We start from the raw sequence: 21,701 nt of genomic DNA, 5'->3' as shown, positions 1-21,701 counted from the left end.
AAACTTCACCACCTTCAGCCTTGTCTTGCTGTGTTATCCTTCTCTGTTGTTCCCTGATTCCGGACCAAGACAATCGGTTCCGACATTTCTGAGTCTTGTTTATCCTACAGTTTACGTGAAATGAGACTCTGAGTCGACCAGACGCCTGGTCCTCCTCGATACGTGGCCGCTAAAGGTCAGTCATGACTGGCATTGTCCCGAATGACCTTGCCCATTCTCCTATAACGAAATACAAGGACGAACCTATTGAGCACTCTGTAAGTTTATTTGCTCTCTTTTTACTCTTCTTAAATTTCCGTTTTATCTTTCCTTCTATTTGTTCGGCTTCTGAAGGACAATCCTGGCTCGTTTCACGCCGTGGTTGGGACCAGGGACGGTCCAAAAATCGTGCAAAGCTCCTTCGTTCTCTGGGACGTGTGTGGCAGTCAGTAACAACTATCTGCCGGCAAGAACTCGACAGTATATGGCAAGCATGCAGTTCCCGGGCACGAATGTCTTTAAGCTTTGATAACGCCGCATGATCCTTAGCATGCTAGTGCATCGGTCTCCATCCAAATTGAGGCTCCAAGTACTCGTCCCCCACTCCCTGAGATACTGGAAGACCCTGTTAGCTTGCCTGGTGCTCGCCGCTTTTCGAAAGAGCAACCTTGTGCGAGTCTCTGGGTGAAGTGGGCGGTAATCCACGGGCTCTGGAACTGCGTGTTTCGCGAGACAGAACGTGTGCAACCTCAAGAACCACAGAGCGATATCTGGGGGGCGATGTCGTTGCAATGGGATGTTGGCTCACTGTGGTCACACCTAGTGTGACTGAACATTCTCCTACAAGAATTCAGGCGCCGTGGATGATGGGTCGACAAGAGAATTCTTGCATTGAAAGAGAAGTCAGGGCTTGGAGGGGAAAGATAACATACCCATCCTTCGGCGTGAAGTTTGCTGTCCAATGCTCTTCTCCAAAGCACCTCGATCATTAGCTTGAATGTCTTTGGGAACACCTTCCTATCAGCCCTCTACACGCAGTCCGAGCTCGGATATTGCCATTCAACCATCGACCGGGGACCATGCAGTTTCCGTTCTTGCAGCATCAGAGTTAAAAGATTTACGTATAGAACACTACTGACGACTATCACTGATTGCAGTTGCGACAATCACATCCGATCACTGGACATCAAGGCCATCAACATCTACATATCCATCATCCCGGCTCAGCAGGCCTGGCGCAAAAACCGAAGCAACCCGAGTCGCCGCACCAGCCTAGCACAAATCTCCCTCCCGGATCATATGGTCCGCATACATTAGGAAACGGGGTCTTGCATCACCAACACCCATACGGCCCACAAGCCCAAGAACAAACCTATTATACATCACATCCAGCTTACACCACGGCGAGCGCACCCGGCCAATACCCATCTAGCGGTAAGTGCACTTGTCTTACAAAACAACATGCTCTGATAGCATATTGGTCACTTCACGGCCGATCCCAAACCCCCAATCCACATCAGTAGTTAGTCACTCTAGGCCTCACAACCTAACATCTAATTCTGCTTAGGTCCTCAAGAAATCATGGCGACCACGCAAATGCATCGGCCATATCCTCCCATCTACCATACGCCGCAATCAAGCTCACCTGCTTCAGTGGCTTCTCAGACGCATGAACAGCATAGCAGAAGTCTCTATACACAGTCCCCCCAGATGACGTCGACTCTATATGGCTATCAGCAAGCTTTATCAGCTCTCAATCCCGTTCAGCCTTCACCGTACGGTGCACATCCGTCTCCTCAACAACCCCCTCTCACGTCCCAGTCGTTGATGATGCCGCATCAAACAAGCACATCCCAGCTACCACACCAGTCGTCCCAGCCACCGACTGCCACATTAACTAGCCCTAGTTCTGCTACAGTACAACAGGCAACACCCCCACAGAGGGCTCTCTTAAACGCTCCGCATTCTACGACCGGTGCACCGCTTCCACCAAGCAATGGGAACCATCAAAGCCCAAACCTTGGGGCAAGCTCCAGCGCAGCGCCAGGGCCTATCCCAGCAACAACTCCTCTAGTTGTGCGACAAGACAGCAACGGTGTCCAGTGGATTGCCTTTGAGTACTCTCGTGATCGCGTGAAGATGGAGTATACCATCCGATGCGATGTGGAGTCCGTTAACGTGGACAACCTAACCCAGGAATTCAAGACCGAGAATTGTGTTTATCCCCGTGCATGCTGTAGCAAGGATCAATATCGAGGAAATCGGCTGGTTTACGAGACTGAATGCAATGCCGTTGGTTGGGCACTGGCAGATCTCAACCCAGCTTTGCGAGGAAAGCGCGGACTGATTCAGAGAGCAGTCGATAGCTGGAGAAATAGCAACCAGGACCCTCGTTTGCGAAGCAGGAGGGTAAGGAGAATGGCCAAGATAAACCGACGACAAGCCATTCCCCCGCCGCCGCCACCGCCGCCACATATGACCCCTACAGCTGCGGTTGCGTCTGTTTCGAACTCTAACCTTACACCCGTCGGCCCGCGACCTTCACTGGGACCACTGGCGGCCATGGGGCCACCGCAGCTACACCACCACCACGCTCAACCAGACGGACACCCGGGCCACGAGGAAGTTAGCGGTATGTTCCGTCACGTATAACGCGCCTTTATTCTACCCTTTATGCCGCCAAATATTTTTGTCGGCTTTCGTAATGTTTCTTCTACCCCTTTCCTTTGCAATGCACAAGTGTATGGGACATCATTAGGGTGGAGTTTGTTTGTTTGACTGATGAACCATTGCTTTGTACTTCTATTCTTGGTCTGGGAGTTCATTTTCTGGCTTCTGTTCTTTGATCTTAAGTCTCTATACCCCCAAATTCTCCAACATGTTGCCTGCTATGTTATCATCTATGCGTACTGCTCTTTGATGCTCTTGCATTTTCGTGTAGGCTAATTTTCAATTGTGTCCTTATTCTGTAGGTCCTATCGAGTTCGCGAATGGTACAAATCGCCCGCTGCCACCCGCGCCTTCTCCTAGCGGACGTTCACCAACGGATACCCGTACGGGCCAGGTATTCCACGGGTACCCTGCATTCCCGCTCCCTGCAAACTCGTCAGCCGGGCACCGAGGCCCTTCCATACCTCCTTTAATTCGAGATAGCGGAATCGGCTCCTTTGGACGACTCCCAGCTGTCGCAACTTCGAACCGAGTCGAGGAGGTAGAGGATGAGGATGAACATGACCCAAGTAAAGATGACCTTTTCGGGACACTGCCGGATGGAAAACGCCGGAAATTCATCCTCGTTGATGACACGCAGCGAGGCTGCCGTGTCCGCGTCAAGGTCATGCTCGACCAGGTTGACATGGACGAAGTCCCCGACTCATACCGAATGTCGAATTCCGTATATCCCCGTACCTATTTTCCGGTCCAAATGAAGAGCCCTCGAAGTCAAGCGCCTCCTGGAAATAGGTATATCAAGGATGATACAGAGATCAACGACGGTCTCGGTGAGGATGAAAGCGCTACCATCGGACGGACCATGGTTCCCGCCCCTCAGGTCGACGACGACAGTGAAATTTGTGTTCCTAGAATCTCGAGACGCCGACATCGGAAAGAGGTGCTATTGAATGACCTGGGCTACCGGATGAGCTGGAGTCAGAGCAGGGTATTCGCTGGACGGATGCTATTTCTTCAACGGTCTCGTAAGTAGCCAGCCATCATTCTAGCCAAGCGGTCCCAACATATCTATCCGGCTTCACTTCCCAATGGGATCGGTCATGGTTCATGGCTTGCCATGCACGGGGCTAACATTTGCTCCTAGTGGACGCATATCGAAACAAAATGCGCAGCACGATGCTGGCAGCCGGTCAGGAGCCTGGATCCATTCCACCGCATTTTGAAACCCGCGCGGGAAAGCGACAATTCCTTGACCGTAGGAGAAAAACGGCTGCTACATCTGTTCGCGAAGGCAGACATGGCGTTTCTGCGTCCCAGCGCGAGGCCGAAGAAGTCGAGCCCTAGCAGCAAATGGCTAGTAAATGACTACTGTCTCTCTGCTTCGCTGTAATGACCTTCCCTTTCACTTTAGGTTATTGTTTTCTCCCTTCTTTTCTTCTTCAACTCGCCCAACGAATAGTCACACAATTACGGCTGGTATGTATGATAAATAGACACGTCGGCAGTATGCCGTGTGGCCGAAAGCGTGACGGTTCTGATTGGGAATTCAAAGGAATTTTGGTTGGTGTTAGGATATTGGACAGAATTGTGACTCTTAACTACTTGACGATTTGACGCGAATGACTGATGATTACGCGGCCTGGGATTCGCAGTGAGAAAGAGGGTTAGCTAGTATTAAGTTATGACTTATGATATTGTTTGATATTTGACATGTGTACGCGTTTTGCGTCATTGTTATGGAGGATAGCCCTTGGTATGGACGCAGGATACTCATCATTTCTCGATTTTTATTCCACAGCCGTCTACTCCTACTAACTCTCCTCGTCTCCGAATTTGCTTTTCTCATTCGAATTCTCAAATCGGCTTTTCCAGGCGAGTGACGAGTGTTGAACTATCCGCAGCCTCGGCATATATTCCTTTATCTGGAATCGTATTAATATCGACGTACTGGAGGAACTCCAGACGCCTGCGTAAGCACTAATGCTGCGGCATTCTTGCAACGTCAAACTGACTGAGACAGCTTTCGCAAGTGAAGCCGCCATCTCCAATTCTGAGACAGTGTAAGCCGCTATCCTCGAGATCCTCGTGCTAAGCTTCGAGAAGCGATAGGCGAGTGTCTCAGCACCCAGCCGGAAGCGTCACATGTTGTCTCAGGCCAGACCAGCATGGACCAACACGGGCGGCCAAGGATAAGACGCGTGTCTATTTAAGATTAATTGTGACTCTGTGTATTGAGTCTGGAATGCCGCCTCCACGTTTGCATCTGGTTTCCGACCGAAAGAGGACTAGCGCCTTACCCGTGCTCACAGCTGTGTTATTTTTAGCGGCCCTCGCCGTCGCACCCCATACGGTAACAAACAGGGTCCGCCGACTCTGGAGCCCGATTCAAGAGGGTCTTACAGGGTCCTTACAGGGTCCTTACGCGGCCTTATGGTTGTCGGGGTCACAGCCTCCACCAGAGCGTCGCCATCAACACTCGACGAACTCAGTGAAGAGACTCATACCAGTGAGCGTCCACTGTAAAGTGCTCGCCCGCATGCAGTAACCGGTCGCTCATCCCGTTCCCGAAGGATTCCTTTTCCTCTTCCTCCTTCTATCCAATTTCCTCTCTCTTCTCTTTTCTCTCCTCTTTCCTCTCTGTTCTCTTTTTCCTCTTCTCTTCCTTGAGTTTCTGGGCGCCCCTCTCGATCGTCCGTTAGCTCCTTGGTGCTTTGATAGCCATTAATTCTTCCGTCGTTCGCCGTTTGAGTTCTTTGTTTCAAAAATATCAGCATATTACTCCATTAGATTGTGATATTATTGTTCCTGTTCCTGGCCTGTTCCTGGACCTTGCACAACTCTCATCGTCTTCGGTCTCGCCTTTTGCCTTCGTCGATCCGTGGTTCCAGCCTCCCAGGTGGGTTTTGTGGTTTGACGTTTCAGATGGCTCCGGTGTGGTGCTAATCTTTTGACAGACCAATTTTCCAGCATCCCTTGCGTTCCGACGGCCTGGTCTGACTTTTCTTTCATCAATCGAAATATTCTATTTCACGCTCTTCTTTTTCATGATTTCCTGCTTTTCTGATCGAGGAATATCTATCAGATCGCAGCATTCCGAATCTCAAGTTAATCGAATCAAGGAACAGCCACCCCAGCTTGGGCGCAAACTCCAAGACCGCCGGTCATTCTTCCGCACAAAATGGCCGGTGCCAACTACAACGATGGAGCAGCGCAGTACGGCGATATCCCAGCGATTCCGGCCCGACACCAGATGCATGGATACGGACGCACCCAAGGAGGAGATCGTGGGTTGTCATCGGTACCGGAGAACGGGCAACAGAATTGGGGCCCCGGCCTAGAGCACACACAGTCAATGCGGACTAACTCTACCGCAACCCCGGGTATGGATAATCTAGGCCCAGCGGCCGTAGGCGGCGGTATTAGTGGTATCGCCCTTGGTGTTGCGAACACCCATGACCGTCAGAGTGGCGTTGACGCTTTCAGGGAAACAGATGCTATGCACGGCTATATCCCGGCCGAACGAGGCTACCACACCAGCGGCGCAGATAACCCGTATGTGCCGGCGCCGCCGCCCAGCGTCGGACCGGGTGTAAGCTCAGACGCTCTGCGTTCTCACGAAACGCTCGGCTCGAGTGCGGCACTAAGGGCTGCGGCTGCGCCAGTAGGGAGCTGGACGCCGCCGGGCGGATCGCAGCGCAGTTTCCTCGACGGTTCTCATCAGGGCTCCGGACCATACCAGCGAAATTCTGCGTACAGCGCTCATGACTATCCCGTCGATATAAACCCGGATGAGATAGTTGATGACGGAGACGATGGCTTTGCTGATGCTCCTAGGAGGGGCAACGCAGCTGGTGGTGCTGCAGCGGGCGGCGCAGCCGGTGGTCTTCTGGGCGGGTTCTTTGGAGCCAAAAAGGCGGCTGATGTTTCTTACGACCCAGTTCCTGGCGGTGCAGGCTTGCCAACAACGGAGAAGGCCGGACAATCCAAGCCCTCTGGGGGGAACCGGAAACGCGGATGGATTATTGGCGGTATTCTGGCTTTTATCGTGGTGGGAGCCATTGTTGGGGGTGCTGTCGGTGGCATTCTAGGCAACCGTAGGTCGGAGGTCAAGTCATCAGGAAAAACAGCCTCGGACGACGAAAAGGAGAATGGTGACCTTGATAAGAACTCGGAAGAGATTAAGTCTCTTATGTCTATGGAGGGGTTGCACAAGGTGTTCCCCGGAATGGACTATACGCCCTGGGGCGTCCAGCACCCAGAGTGTGACAAGTGGCCCCCGTCTCAAAACAACGTTACTCGTGACATGGCTGTTCTTTCTCAGCTGACCAACACGGTTCGACTATATGGCACGGACTGTAACCAAACCGAGATGGTCCTCCATGCCATCGACCGTCTTGAGTTGAAAGACATGAAGCTCTGGCTCGGTGTATGGATCGATACCAACACAACGACCAACGACAGACAGCTTAGCCAACTCTACGACATCCTGGATAACACGGATGATCATTCCATCTTCAAAGGTGCCATCATCGGTAATGAAGCTCTCTACCGTGCCGGCAGCACCAAGTCGGAAGCTAGATCAAATATCATCAAATATATGCGCCAGGTCAGAAAGCACTTTTCAGACCACAACATCGACATCAAGGTTGCAACTTCGGACCTCGGTGACAACTGGGACAAGACCCTCGCCGAAGCCTCGGACGTCGTCATGTCAAACGTCCACCCCTTCTTCGGTGGCGTGGAAGTCGACAAAGCAGCCAGCTGGACTTATTCTTTCTGGAACGAGCACAACGCCCCGCTAACACAGGGTACGAACAAGGGCAATATCATCGCAGAGGTGGGCTGGCCCAGCGGCGGTGGGAACGATTGCGGAGACGGAGCCAATTGTAAGGATAAGACCTCTGGCGCCGTGGCTAGTGTCGAAAATATGAACAAGTTCATGTCCGACTGGGTTTGCCAGGCTTTGGCGAACGGGACGGACTATTTTTGGTATGTTCATTACATCCTTCGCACTTTACATATGAACGTTCAATACTAAGAGGAATTCCGATCTAGGTTTGAGGCATTTGACGAACCATGGAAGGTAAAATTCAACAAGGGAGATGAGCAGTGGGAAGATAAATGGGGTCTTATGGACCCAGGCCGTAATCTGAAGGATGGGATTAAGATCCCCGATTGTGATGGCAAGAAGGCATCATAGCCATTTGTCCGTCCCCCCGTCTCGATGGCTTCTCACGGGTATCCCTCGGAGCTCCTCTCATTTTTTTTCTCTATANATGATTATAGCGTACACGTGTTTGATGATTCTCGCTACTCTGTCTACCTGTTTGTCTTGTCTGGGTTTCCTCCGATTTTCCTTGTTCTGGCGTTGATATACCGTGACCTAGCCCATACTCTTTTGGATTGACTGATTGTACTTTAATCGCCGGCGAATTGTCTTTCTGGGTTGTTGATCAGGCCCTGCTTGCTTCTTACCTTTGTCAGATGGCTGTCTGATCCCTTGTTCCATGGGCGTGTGGAGAACTATGATTTGTATATAGCTCGCTGGGCATCATGACGATTTGGAATTGTATCCACCCGTCAGCGCAGCCTTGACTGAATGAATACCACATAACACAGCATACCACTTTTTGGACCGGCACCGAGATACGCAGGGTAAAGACGACGAACGGAAATGCCTCGTCTAGAGGTCAAATACCTCAAAGGTGTAGGTATTGCTGCTTCGAGCGGTTCCGTAGAGAGTAAACGATACTATTAAACACAGTCGATTTGAGCCTCTCATCCATCCCATGATGCCTGCGGAGGATAATAAACCCGCATCCCCCAGAACGCCGTTTCCATCTCCTCAAACCTAGCCAACCGCACCGACTGCCTTTTTGCGACAAACTCTCTCACAACCTCCGAGTCGATATCTTCAAGTGGGCCACCAAACACGAATGCCGGATCGCGCGCAAGCAGGATCTCGAGATGTCGCCGTTCCGCACCGGGACAAAAGAGAAAAGTCCGTGGGGTGACTTTCTCGAAGGCTGATGGGTGCTTGAGGACGGTTATATTGAGATGGTTGAGAAGCTCGGCGTCGTGTTTGTTGAAGACGGGGTCTTGTGCAAAGGCTTTCGGGGTGTCCGGTGTGGTATTCTCTTCTATTAAAACCGATTGAATGGATGTTAGGACGCTTGGTTCCCAGAGAAAAGGAGAGGGAAAGAAAAAGAAGAACAAACGTATCCACCCCATTATACTTCCCAACGCAGCTAACTGGTACATCGATACAGCGCGACGATCGACCCAGCCTCCGCGCAAGAATCCGCTCGGGCTTCCAAGGCCGATGCATACCACAGATACTCCCAAATGCGAGTCGGCATCGGCATCGGCATCGGCATCGCCTTCAGGCTCACCTGCGCCTTTGCTTTTGCAGCTCGGCAGCGCCCGCTGTAAGCTCCGCACGGCGCATTCCCAAGTCGCAGACGCCTCCCATCGTTTGCGATAGAGATCCAATTGCCGCTGGAGGTCGGCGAGTGAGGTTTTCGCTGGTGCTTCCGCGGGTTCAAGGGGTTCGAGGGCCTCCTCGTCTTGTTGGACCTGGCCGTGTTTCGAGTTCGGTTGACGGTGGACGCGGCGCGCGTGTCTGGTCGTTGTGACATGCGTCCAGCCGGAGTCGTCAGTGACTTGGAGGCGCTTGTGCTGGTTGGAGGGAGGTTTTTTACGCCGGGTGTGGGGCATTGTGGGATGTGATTCGTGAGATAGCGCAGGGGGGGTGAGGACGAGAGGAAGAGATGAGGTGAGATTGAGGCGAGTGGTCAGCGGGTGTCTAACGATGGTCGACGCATGCTGGGATGCGATGCAGAACTATATTGGAAACTTGGAGGAGGGGGTGCTTGTGCTTGATGGCGATAAGCTTGAGAAGCCAGCGGCTTGTGGGGACGGGCAGCTACCCGAGCGATAAGTCTTTCCATGATTCATGGAAGCAAACATCCAAGAATCAAAGGTCCAAGACACAAGACAAGACGTTCCAAAATGCGAATATCATCGATAAATCTCCGTTTTTCGAGTCCCTCGTGTCCGGCCACTCACAGCGAGTCTGTAAGCGCCGGCTCCTGATCTCCCCTCCCTCCAGCAGACTTTCTCTCCAGTCTCCGATCCGGGCGCTTCGAGCTGCTTGCTCTCCACCAATAAAACGATCCCGACCTGCATTCAAAGTGATGCGCTTGCATGCTAGTCCTCTTGGGCTCGCTCCGCCTGGCCAATCCCATTCTCTGCTTGGCCCTTCCCCCAATCCATGCAACTGCTGTTGCTCGTCGGCCGCCGCTCAAGCAAGCCTTTCTTTGAGAGAGCCCAGGGCCCCCTGCCGGCGCCTGCAGCGCTGTCACACCGTGATCTGCCTTCTCACTCGTCCACTTGTGACTAGGTTCCCCGCTAAAGCCTGAATGTGAGGGCCAACTACAGGAATCAGACAATGGCTCCTCTGCCTCAAAAAGCGCGGCCAGCCCGTCTGTGTTTTGTCTTCTTCCGCCTGCGTTGCGCGAAGCTTGTTTCGTTTCGAGATGAACTGTCTCACTACAAGCGACTGATTCGAATATTCCATAACTCTTCCCCTTCTGTCTGCTTATTTTTAGGCGGAGCGACTTGGAACTCCAAAGGATACTCGAAGTGGGATTTGAAATAATACCGAACCCTTCTTCCGTGTTTGAAGTCGCAGGCCGCGCAGTCGAGACGCCGCCAATATGAAACTCACAATATCGCCGCTCCAATGGCTAGCCGGCGTCCTGCTGTGCATGAGCCTGGTGGACGCTCATACTGTTATTGTTTATCCCGGATACAGAGGCAATAACCTGCATACGACCGGGTCAGTCGAAAATGATCACGGTCTGGGTGCTTCTTACAATAGCGACAACAATTCCATCGACTATCCTTACGGAATGCAATGGATCTATCCCTGTATGTTTTTATAACTAAATACACGTTCTGCAATCCATGGGCGATAGGCTTTGCTAACGCTTCTTCCAGGCGGCGGCATGCCCACATCCACCAACCGAACGAAATGGCCTATTCATGGCGGTGCGATATCGCTTCAGCCAGGGTGGTTCCCAGGCCACTCTCGAGCGATGATATACATGAATCTGGGTCTGGGGACTGTGCCACCGAATATGAGCCATCCCATGAAAACTCCCTTTGGTATCGTCGGCCCGGACAACGACCCTTACCCTGGAACAATTTGCATCCCTCAAGTGCCGCTACCTGCTGGTATTGAGGTGAGTCCAGGGGACAATGCGACGATCCAAGTAATCGAACTTGCTCAGCACGGAGCCGCTTTGTTCAATGTATGTTGCTCTTATCAGCCAGTGATTTACTTGAGACCAACTGTGAAATCTAACTTTGGCGTTCCTAGTGTGTGGACATCACATTCGCCGAGCCCGAAGACGTCCCCGAAGTCAACAAATCAAATTGTTTCAACTCCAGTCAGATCAGCTTCGAAGAGGTGTTCACCTCTTCGTCCTTACAAAGTGCCGGACTCGAGGTCATTACCCCACCTACTCTCGTCACAACCGTGCTACCGGCCTTCCTAGTTATCGCGTACGGGTTCTTGATGGCATAGATATCCCACGCCAGACCTTCCTCTTTTCCACGTCTCTCTACCCATATCTACATGCATACCCCATTGGTCGAGTACGACTGGTCGACTCGGCGGTGACAATTCGACGATGATCAAAATGAGCACAGTTTTCCTAGCATCTTCTTCTATTTAATCTATATTTGGCGTTGGGAATTGCCTGGGCCGAAGGCTGATGATTGTATATATGTTGCTTTCCGGATACCTTACTCGCGTGGTTTTCACGATCAATCTGATATTAATCATAATTCTACCTTGTCCATCTAACCCATCCACATAGTAGCCCTAGGACCTATCCGCTCTATCCTGTTTTGAAAAGTTCCCAAGTCCCTCATCGCTCCTCCCTTATACCCATCCATGCCCGCAAGGGAGGTGTGTTGAACCATCTGCTCCTTCCCGATCCTATTTTGGTAGCGGGAGCAATCGTGCCTTCCTGGTATTACGATATCTTTCAGAACGTAAGCTCGACCCATCTTTCCTTCCTCGTCGATGTGCATTTGTACCTTTATAATCCGCCGCGGGGGGGTTGGGGGAGGCGGCTATTAGTGGTATGTATCAATATGGCATATATCAATTCTGCCCTGTCTCGATATACTAGTAAAAGATTCAGGTCATTTCTCCTATTATGAGTCGCCATCTAATTGCAAGGGCTCGTTCTGAAATAACAACCGTAAAAAGGGCGAATAGACTGCTTGTCTTTCTGGAAAAAGGACCAGGCGTGTCCAGGTATTGAGTGGGTTGAAATAGTCGAGCATACGGTATACATTCTATTGAGTGGGCAGGAAATCCCACCTACTGTACCAAGTACTAGCTCAGTAGTTTAAAACAATGTACCGTGACTAGTACGTGCTCTCTGCTCGTCCCACTATCGTGATACTATATAGGCGTCTCCACCCGTGTAGTCCAAGCTCTGAGATCTCGGTGGGTATACTACAGTATGGTATGGGTAGAAAAACGAGATAGGCAATAATGTGGAAATCAAAAGGTTAGTCAAAAGTTGGCCTCTGCCTCATAATATGCTATTAATATGGTGTTGAAAAAGTGAATGGTTGGTATATTAAATATATATTATTCTAGCGGTGTGGTCATAGATATAGGCTGAAGTATATAAAAAGGGCGGAGGCAGGGCTTAGGCCCACTGATTGGCGTCAAGACTGCTGATGGCGGCGATGCAGGGCCAGATCGATGTTCAAGCTTTAGGATATTAAGATAAAATTGGCACGGTTCAATTACGCAAGGCACGAAGCTCGAGGAGATCTCAAATCGTGGGAACGAAATGAACACCTGCATCCACTGGCAAACCAGGGGGAAAGTGGTTCCTCTCTGGCTCTGGGGCTGCGACTTTCCTGTTGGGACGACAGTGACGCAATGGACTGCCCGTTTTGGTTAAGCTTCACTTCGGGCCCTCGTCCTGATCCTCACTTTCCTCGACGCTGCCATGAAATCATCGTCATCGATCGCCCATTTTCTTCGCTTCTTGGTTGTATCTTTAGTTTCCTCTCTTTTTTAATTTGCTTCTTGCCCCCTCATCATCGCCATCACCACCTTCATCATCACCATCTCTCTTTTCCTTTCACCTCCCTCGTTCCCTCCCTCCGGCCCCCTCTCATTATCTTCTCCCCGTCCTCCCTCGCTCTCGCGTTCGCTTTCGCTTTCCATTCCGCAGCGCTTCCTTGCGCTAGTCCATCATTTCCGGCGATCTTTTGGTCCACCGAGAGATTCAATTACTTCAAATTGTCATCTTGTATTCTCTCTCCCGCGTCGGCTTAGACGCAGACGCTTGCTAAGCCATGTTCCGCAAAAAGAGGAGCGCCTCACAACATCGTGTATGTCATTAATCCATATTCCGTTCTATTTCTTTGTTCCGATGGTGATTTCGCGCAACGAATTGCGTCAATTGTTCACAGCAAACGCTAACGAACTGCTCACTGTGTAGCATCAGCATCAGCTCTCGACTTCTAACACGCAATCCGCGCAATCCGCCGCAACTCGTGCCTTTATCCAGTCGCAGCCGTCGTCTAGTAATCTTTCCTCCGCCGCAGCCGCAGCCGCTCTCCGCAGCTTGACACCAACACCAACCCCTATCGAAAATGTCCAGACAAAGCGGATGCTGCAGCGGCAGTCGTCCTTCTCCTCACAGCCGGCCAGCTCACCCACTCTGCGCCCGTCTAGCCGGAATGGACTCCGACGGGTTAATAGCTCGGCCTCCATGAGCGCTCGGACATTCCGGGAGCAGTCGCCTGGTCGGCCAACCTCGAGCTACTCGACGATGTCAACCCCGGCTGTTGTGCCACCATTGCCATCGATCCCGGCAGAATATGCTGCGCGGAAAAACCAGAGTCGGCGGTCTGTCAGCCTAGGGCCCAGTGTATGGTCGTCGCCGACTTCTCGTACACAACCTACCGAGGCCCCGATACACGTCAAACCGCCGGTCGTTGCGCCTCAGAGCCCGCGCAACCTTGCTAGCCCGGAAGCTGGAGCGGTCTCTCCGCCACATCAGAGATCAGAAAGCCGGAATTCGATCAATTTCTCATATCCAATGAATTCCCGGACAAATTCGCCCACAATCCCCGCTGGATTTGATCGTAATGACGCAGCTTCCGGCGCCGCAGTTTCACTCAACAAGCGACCCATTCCTCAAACTCACCAAGCTACGCGCCAGCAGATGCAAGGTGCTGGACCGGGAAGTCCGGGGAGAAGTTCTCGTCCTGTAGTGACCGCACTTGCAGCTGCACAGGCAGCAGCTGTAACTCGAAATGATGAGCTTAATACCCCTCCAGTCTCTTCTCGTCCGGCACGTCATCGTGAAAAGCGAGGCCCCGAACCATCGCCAAGCCGAAGCCCAGTGTCGGTGGATGCCAGATCTCGCCCGCAAGTTAAGAAGCCACCGGCGCCATCAGTATCAGCAATACATTCAACGCCTCCAGCGCCTACAGCGCCAGCAGACGGCCGTCCAGTTAAGGAACCTCAACCAGCCCCAGTACCTGCAAATGAGCAAGAAAAGGAGAACCAACCGTTGGAAAAGCATATGCCTTTAGAAGAACCCCCAAGGGCTCTAACACCGCCCGTCATTGGAAAAGTAGTACGGACGCCGCCTGTTAGTCCACCGCAGGTCAAACCAACCGCGACATCAGACGGTGAGATTCAAGCCGGTCAGTCAAGTAGTCCTGCGAGGACGGCCCACTTTCCTACCCAACTTGCTGTATCGAATCTCGGGGCCGACCAACTACACCAACCGCCTTCTCGTTCCCTCTCTCCGGGAAAGTCCGCTATGAAGAATAGAAATAGCTCTTTGTCTCCCGACGGCAGGCTTTCTGGCATTCTACGTCCCGGCCCCACACTTAGTGAACTTTCAGATGCGACGTCCGTGGCGTCTGATGATGGGACAAGGCCAAATCATCGAAAGAAACCCGTCAAAGTTAGCTTTGACGATGAGGCAGAAGTTGTAGGAGTGGCAGCAAGCCCACCGACGTCACCGGAAGATGTCATCCCCGAATCGCCTCCCGGGAAGTCGAAATCAAAAAGCAGCTGGTTTAATATCCACAAACGGAAAACCTCTCCTTTGCGACCTACGGACGGGGATGAGTTCGACGGAGTTTTAACACCCCGTGCGGCTCTCCCCTCATTCGGGAGTGTTCGAGCTAATAAGGACAGCCCGCGGTCAGAACCAACAGCCCACCGAGAAATAAATGACAATGATTCGGTTTTAACGGAATCGGATGATGATTTTCCGAATGGACACGCCATAAACAGCATTATCTCTCGCGTTCCAGATGGGAACGTGGAAAAGCAGGTACAATCTAATAATGCAGAGTCCACCGAGACAGCTGCAAGGGGTGATGCAGAGAGTTGGAAAGAGGTTATCCCAATTGATGACGCCGATTTTGACCCGGCATATTTCCCGAAGACGCAGCTTTCACCCTTACAAGAGGTCCCGTCTGACCAGAATCTCCCCTTGACTCCCAAATCGGAAGTGGAAATGCCTGATATTACATTTCAACCGGCTACTCCTGATCCCGAAAGGGGAAGAGCAAGCCTTGACGAATACGATAGCCCAGAAGAATACCCGAGGAAGTCCGTGGATGAGGAACCGGAAGTGTCAAGCCAAAAGAAGGAGAAGAGGAGATCTTACGGAGAAAAATCTATTAACCAGGCGGGTAACGATAACGATTCCAGTTCGAGCGTGTACAGTGATGCGGAGGAGGATTTGGATGATGGCGATGGGTTCGGTTCCATCAACGCTATTGTTGAACACGAGGCGGCACCTTCTGAATCTGGTGTCGCGATCACCTCGACGTCGCAAGATGTAACCCAGGAAGCTGATCGCGACCCAAATACGGCCGACATCCCGGAGACTTGCCGGATTGCACAAGTCGGGACCTTTGCACAAGAATCTTCACGGCCTGCCGATGGTTCTTCCGCTCTAATGGAGCCGCTTCCAGCCTCTTTGGCGATTCCTTCGTCTGCTCTAAAACACGAAGACAAGCCAACATCCGCCCAAGTAGGCGTCGCGCGCTCGTCAACTGTGCCGGTCGAAGTATATTCTATTGCCCATTTTCGTGACGACGACCCTAAAGAGGTGGATACCCGTTATAACCATGTCGAATCTAACGCCCCAACTGCGCGGCGGATACAAGATTACAGCCAGAACCATACTGAAATTCTAACACCGACACAGAGGAAAGAAGTCAGGAGCCCGGATGCCGTTCAGTTGGATGTGAACGGGGCGGATTCCCGCATGCCTCGACGTCAGCTATCGAACGGAAGTGACTCATCGAGTAGTTTCAAACGAGCCCGCCGGGCTAGTCGAGGAGGGATGGGCATGCGACAGACCCTACGGGGGAGCCAACAAAGCAGCTCCGTTCCAACATCTCCTACCAGGGTAGCTGCACCCCGTGTTGAATCACCACCGCTCCTCTCCAGCTTGGGAGCTGGTAGTACTATGCGTACAACTTTACGTGGTAATACACCGCGGAAGGAGAAGCCGTCATTGTTTTCTACGGGCAAGACACAGAAAGGAAAAGTTACGAAGAACTCTGGTGCAGCGTTTGCTTCCCGGTTTCCCGACTCGGATTCGGACTCTGATGGTGGCATTCAGAATCGCAGATTAAAGCGACCGGGTCATCGTCCAGTAAGAAGCATGAGTGATAATGATATGCGTCCTGTGCGCGGAATCCCACGTCGGAAGGGCGCCCACGACGGAGACTCTACTGAGCTGGAGGATAGCTCTGATGGGGAAAGACGCCCTGCCTCTGCAGGAAGAGCCTCTGCTCGCCGACCCCAACCGGCGATTGTTCGAGACCCTGCGCTGGCTGCAGTGGCTAAATCTCGTGGCATGACGGAAGAGGAACTGGAGCAAATGCTTAATCGTGGGTCAAGTCGCAAACCTAACATTCTCAATCGCTTGAGCATGAGAAGGTCAAAACCGCTTACCCATCGCGGAAAGTCGCAATCGTCAGGACTTCTCTCAAATGGGTCAATTCCCGAGTATCCCCAGGTGGAGGCTCAAAGTCCACAGGTTACAAATGGCACCCACAAGAGTGTGGGGAGTCCCTCTCGGCTCCTGAAGAAGTCTCAGCAAAAGTCACCATCCGGCGATACTAGCACTTGGCCACTTGGATCCGAAAATGACGATCCTGTTGACTCTGGTATTGGATCAATGTCGGCACCATCCACATCCCAACAACCCTCACAGCCTCAAGCTCTCGATGGAGGTGCAGTAAACGGCAGCAAAACTGTCTCGACCGATCTGCACCCTTCGCAAGATCAGGAACCACCCGCTTCAGGGACTAACCGTGTATCTGACGTGGTTATTGAAGGATCTGGACGCAAAACGCGATTCTCGCGACTAAAGAAAGCATTTGGCATGAAAGGGTAACCATACCCGAACCACATAAGCATTGCTTCAGTTTTTTGACATATTGATGATTTCATTTGATTTATGCTCTCTCACTTATATATTCACGCTTTCTTTTCTCCCTTATTTTCTTTCAGATATATTGTTTTAATATTTGTTGCCTTATCACCTCACTGTGTGATCCGAATTAATCATGCCTGAGCTGCTGCTGTTTAGTGACAGCACTGATTAATATGTGACATTAACATTCTTTTCTGACGAACAATATTGATATCCTCGTTTGATGGGACTTTCTAGGATGTCCTGGTTCACTCATGTTATATATACCAAAAAACTATCTCTAGAAAATTCACGGGCGGCAGCGCTTCATTGATTGGTTTACTCTCTTCCGTTGATGAATTGATTAATATAATGAAATGAAGACATAATAAGAGACCCATTGTCAATGCATGGCCAATGTGATTGCACGTCAAGGACTTGCCTTTGGATATCCGGACATCTCGGAAACCTCGAAACAAGTTGTTTGCTTGTTTGGACCGACACGAGAGAGGATGAGCGAGGAGCTTTGGATGTTGGCAGCGCAACAACCTCGGGACGGAGTCAACCTCCACTCCGATCGATGGACTGGATCGACTCCACACGGCAAACCAGCCAACTGAGCCAGCCACTGCGATTGTTGTACCGAATTGACTCGGTCGTCTGGACTCCGACAGGGAAGTGAGGGAGAGGCAAGTCGAGACCAGGCTCGACTCTCTTGTGGCGGGAATTTGGAGGCAAAAGTTGGGCAAAAGGCTGTCGCGTTTTCGCAATCTCACCGATGATCCGGCTTTTGTTGCATTTGGGGGTGAATCGTGAGCAATCATGGCCGAGCTCCTCCAGACCGTGCTCATCTAATAGTGGAGCCCTGACCTGAGCGAGGAGGCGGGGCGAAGGAAAGCTGTCCTCGCCTCCTCGGTGGAACGCCAATGGCAACGGACCACGAGGCTGGAGCATTTCCAATTCACTCGGATGATATGATGAGTCTCAGAAACTGGTTTCAGAAATAATGGTCCGCAGGGCCGCGAAACAGTGCTGGAGGTCTCCATACGTTGAGAGTCCCCAAAAACACCAGGACCATCTGCTGATGAGCTTCGGCAAGGTTGGGCTCAAACCTGTGGCCGATTGGAGCATCGCACTCGCTTTTGTCGATCGAGTGCAACTCAGCGGAGTCAGCGCTGAGAAGCCCGATGAGACCCGGCAAAGGATGAGCTGTTGCCATGGTGATGCGTGGTGTGGCTGGGAAGAGGAGCTGTGCGATGAGATTGCGATTGCTAATTGGGGGACCATTGGTTCATCTGAACGCTCTGTGATCCTGTTTCTGCATGTGATAAGACGCAGGTTTCGCTGGTATTGCCTCTGGAATGTCGTTTTGATCCCGGGACTCTCATTGAGCGAGACACTGTGGTCAGAACTGAGCTGCAGGGGTGCCGAGATGGAGACGGTGAAGACGGAGTCTGACGGGTGCCATTGCGCCTATAAACTGGTTTGGAGACCGGATTGATATCCTATATCTTCACGAGACAAGCAGGTGATACCTCGGGGGAGCCAAATTGTTTATTGACAATAATAATTGTGGTTCACTTCGAGAGCTGAGAGACCCTGGGCGATGAGGAGGGCAATGTCTGGTAGAGCAAGAAAACAAGAAGGCTGGACCCCAAAGGGGAAAGGCGCGGTAAACAAACGCGTAACAACAACAAGAGCGACTGCAATCTTAAAGCTCCTCACTCGTCGCCTCGTTCTTCTCTTTCCTCTCTTCCTTTTCTTCCTCTATCCTCACATTCCCATCTCACATTCCCAGCGTTAAGCTTATCTCTACATTCCTACCCCAGGAATTCTCCGCATCAGCAGTCGAGTATAGATCTATCGTTAGATCTATCTTGTACTCCTACTTCCTCTCTTACGAGAAAGACTTCCCCGTTGAAAAGTCTTTTCTTGTCTCATCTTCCGAGTTGTTATTTAACAGTTCGGGAGAGATTCGAGAAAAGACGCTCAAAGGACAGCCAACCTGGACTTTGACGCCCGCGTCCCCATCCCCTTCAGTGTCTTCCCGTCGTCGTACCGGAGTGACGCTGTTCCTGAGACTACTCTTGCCGCTGAAAGAGTAGAGGGAGAAGTCAACCTCGATCGCACTTCGCACGTCGAACGGGAAGATACTCGAACCTCTGCGCCTCTCCCTGACCCCCGTGTCTACGGAAAGGAAGAAGTCGATCTTCACTTCGAACGTCGCTCAGACCGCCGAGGAGGTGACGATTTCACCGTCGTTGACGAACGTGTGCAAGATCCCCGATACCCTCAGGTAGACCTTGCCCGTGAACGGTAAGATTTGGATTGTATTTCCTTGCTTATTTCTGGTTTGTTTACTGTTTCCAACTACCCCCCGGTTTGGCTGCCTGGGCTCCGCTGCCAATCAAACTGCCTAAGTGGAGAGCACAAGAAGCGGTGTCACCCCCAGCTCGACCACTTGTCAGCCTGGGTTGCGAGTGGCTTCCGGCTAGAGCTGTCTAGTCCGTCCGCTAAATTACGTGGCTCCAAAACAAAACAAAATCCGATTGTCCCAGCCCCAAATAAAAACAATCCAATCATGCCTGTCCCCTGCCACCGCGTTTTGCTCTCTCGTGTTTCTTTGTTTACCTTGGCTCACCTTCCCTGACCTCACTTTGCCTGCCTCAACATACCCTTCCCTCTTCTGACATCTTCTACCTTTAGCTACCGCGAACCTACTGCGCACCGCTTCCAGGACTCCTACCAGGACAAGCAGCAGACCTACGACAAGACTTTTGAGAACCAACTTGACATCACTGAGCGCGAGTATCGTCGTCGTACTGATCCTACATACGACGTTCAGTCCTCCTCTTTCGATCGTCGCTCCCAAGGTCCCGTAGCCTCTTACGAAGCTCCACGCCAACACACCTCGGACGTTTACAGCCGCCCTTCCGCGTCTTATAACGTCTCATACGAAGCTCCTCGTCAGCAGACTTCGGACGTTTACAGCCGCCCCGCCCCTTCCAACGTCTCTTACGACCGAGGCTTCGAGTCCCGTCCCCTAGAAGTTCCCCGCGGACAATCTTACGACAACCGCCGGGTTAGTGTAGAGAGTGTCAAGCCTGCCCCCGCTCCTTCCAGCAACAACGTCAAAGTTCTCAAGACTACTACCGTAGTTGATCACCCTAAAGCTCGCAAAATGGGTTACTACGACGACGACGGTAACTACCACTCCTTCCGTCGTGGTGTGGAACGCGCTGTCGACCGCATCACGCACCCCTTCCACCACCATCATGACCATGGTCACCATGGTCACCATGATCACCATGATCACCGCGAAGAAGTAGTTGTCGCTGACGAACGGGGCCCAGTTCGTGTTCGCGAGAATGTCCGCATTGTCGAGCCCCGTGTTGGCGCCTCCACCGCCGAGACCGTTCCGATCCCCTGCCACTTCATTCGTACTGGCGACATTCTGATCCTGCAGGGCCGCCCCTCCCAGGTGATCCGCATCTCCACCTCGCCCCAGACTGGCCAGCACCGCTACCTTGGTGTCGACCTGTTCACCCGCGAGCTTCACGAGGAGTCCAGCTTCATCTCCAACCCATCCCCCTCGGTTGTCGTCCAGACCATGCTCGGCCCCGTCTACAAGACCTACCGCATCCTCGACATCCGCGACAACAGCCTCGTTGCTCTCACCGAGAGCGGTGATGTCAAGACCGGTCTCCCCGTTGTTACTCAGGACAACCTGCACGGCCGCATCCGCGATGCCTTCCACGAAGGGCGTGGCTCCGTCCGTGTCCTTGTCATCAATGACGGTGGTCGCGAGCTGGTTGTTGACTACAAGGTGATCCACGCCTCTCGCCTCTAAACGTGTCGCCCCTGTCGGGAGGAGCCTTGCTTTAGGCTTCATCCAATAGGAGTTGGCCTGTTTATCGCACTGGCGTTTTCACCGACGTCATCCGCTTAATTTGTTTTGTTTATAATTTCCTTTGTTCTTCCTGCACGATCAATGATGACTTGAGAAACCTAAGCAAGCTTGTATCTGACACTTGGGAATTAAATTATGCAATGATGGAATTGCCTGTTTAGGGAAACTGTTGGAACTTGACACCTTGTATCACGGGCCTTTGTATGTAACAATCGTAATCGAATGTAGATTTCTGTTGTTTTCTTCCCACTTTGGTCTTTTGTAGTGCATGTTGTCCGTGACTCCATTGCTTCTCACCTCGTAACAACTTATCACAGTGCGGTTGTTGCAGAAAGGCTTGCACGCTCCAACGAGACTTGGACAACCTGTAGAGTCTAGTTTTTCTTTCTCCCTTCAACACCTTTTATTGCTGCCCTGTTTTTTGTACTATACGCTAATCGCTGTAGATTGTAGAGTAACTTGTAGTCCAAAAATAAATTGATCGACGAGCGTGACGACCTTTATGTCTCCTGTATCCCTCAGCTTCCTCAAGCCACCATCTACGCCTGTCTATGAATACAATATGAAGTTATGTGCGTCCTAGTGAAGGGACTGATAGTTGAGTTTTGACGCAAGTCAAAATATACCCTCCAAGTTAGTGT

General features: G+C 51.8%; 7 protein-coding genes across 7 annotated transcripts; 6 read left to right on the top strand and 1 right to left on the bottom strand.

Moving 5' to 3' along the window:
* Positions 1-2,519: 2,519 nt before the first annotated feature.
* On the top strand, positions 2,520-4,481 carry ASPSYDRAFT_47332 (uncharacterized protein). Its single transcript, XM_040847409.1, has 3 exons — positions 2,520-2,611; positions 2,952-3,674; positions 3,794-4,481. Exons 1-3 carry the CDS (start codon positions 2,542-2,544, stop codon positions 3,991-3,993), a joined length of 993 nt encoding a protein of 330 aa, XP_040700849.1. The 5' UTR covers positions 2,520-2,541; the 3' UTR covers positions 3,994-4,481.
* A 1,346-nt stretch (positions 4,482-5,827) lies between these two features.
* bgt3 (putative cell wall glucanase) lies at positions 5,828-7,849 on the top strand (the record flags this gene model as incomplete). The annotated part of the gene is made up of 2 exons (XM_040842450.1): positions 5,828-7,638; positions 7,705-7,849. 2 exons carry the CDS (start codon positions 5,828-5,830, stop codon positions 7,847-7,849), a joined length of 1,956 nt encoding a protein of 651 aa, XP_040700848.1.
* A 422-nt stretch (positions 7,850-8,271) lies between these two features.
* On the bottom strand, positions 8,272-9,650 carry ASPSYDRAFT_47329 (SRR1 family protein). Its single transcript, XM_040847408.1, has 2 exons — positions 8,868-9,650; positions 8,272-8,789 (listed from the first exon to the last, which is right to left on the bottom strand). The coding sequence occupies exons 1-2, from the start codon at positions 9,364-9,366 to the stop codon at positions 8,428-8,430; spliced, it is 861 nt and encodes a 286-aa protein (XP_040700847.1). The 5' UTR covers positions 9,367-9,650; the 3' UTR covers positions 8,272-8,427.
* ASPSYDRAFT_1114705 (uncharacterized protein) lies at positions 9,384-10,364 on the top strand. The gene has a single exon (XM_040839932.1). It carries the CDS (start codon positions 9,480-9,482, stop codon positions 10,068-10,070), a length of 591 nt encoding a protein of 196 aa, XP_040700846.1. The 5' UTR covers positions 9,384-9,479; the 3' UTR covers positions 10,071-10,364.
* Positions 10,365-10,367: 3 nt separating this feature from the next.
* Positions 10,368-11,239, top strand: ASPSYDRAFT_155307 (copper acquisition factor BIM1-like domain-containing protein; the record flags this gene model as incomplete). Its single annotated transcript, XM_040842443.1, has 3 exons — positions 10,368-10,581; positions 10,651-10,964; positions 11,033-11,239. The coding sequence occupies 3 exons, from the start codon at positions 10,368-10,370 to the stop codon at positions 11,237-11,239; spliced, it is 735 nt and encodes a 244-aa protein (XP_040700845.1).
* Positions 11,240-13,044: 1,805 nt separating this feature from the next.
* Positions 13,045-17,132, top strand: ASPSYDRAFT_33180 (uncharacterized protein; the record flags this gene model as incomplete). Its single annotated transcript, XM_040845057.1, has 2 exons — positions 13,045-13,080; positions 13,191-17,132. 2 exons carry the CDS (start codon positions 13,045-13,047, stop codon positions 17,130-17,132), a joined length of 3,978 nt encoding a protein of 1,325 aa, XP_040700844.1.
* Positions 17,133-18,234: 1,102 nt separating this feature from the next.
* hexA (putative Woronin body protein HexA) lies at positions 18,235-21,000 on the top strand (the record flags this gene model as incomplete). Its single annotated transcript, XM_040849706.1, has 3 exons — positions 18,235-18,249; positions 19,114-19,466; positions 19,857-21,000. 3 exons carry the CDS (start codon positions 18,235-18,237, stop codon positions 20,998-21,000), a joined length of 1,512 nt encoding a protein of 503 aa, XP_040700843.1.
* Between the last annotated feature and the right edge of the window lie 701 nt (positions 21,001-21,701).

This window comes from Aspergillus sydowii (genome assembly GCF_001890705.1).
Source record: "Aspergillus sydowii CBS 593.65 unplaced genomic scaffold ASPSYscaffold_8, whole genome shotgun sequence".
Lineage (NCBI taxonomy): Eukaryota > Fungi > Ascomycota > Eurotiomycetes > Eurotiales > Aspergillaceae > Aspergillus > Aspergillus sydowii.
This window is presented reverse-complemented; position numbering and strand designations above follow the sequence as displayed.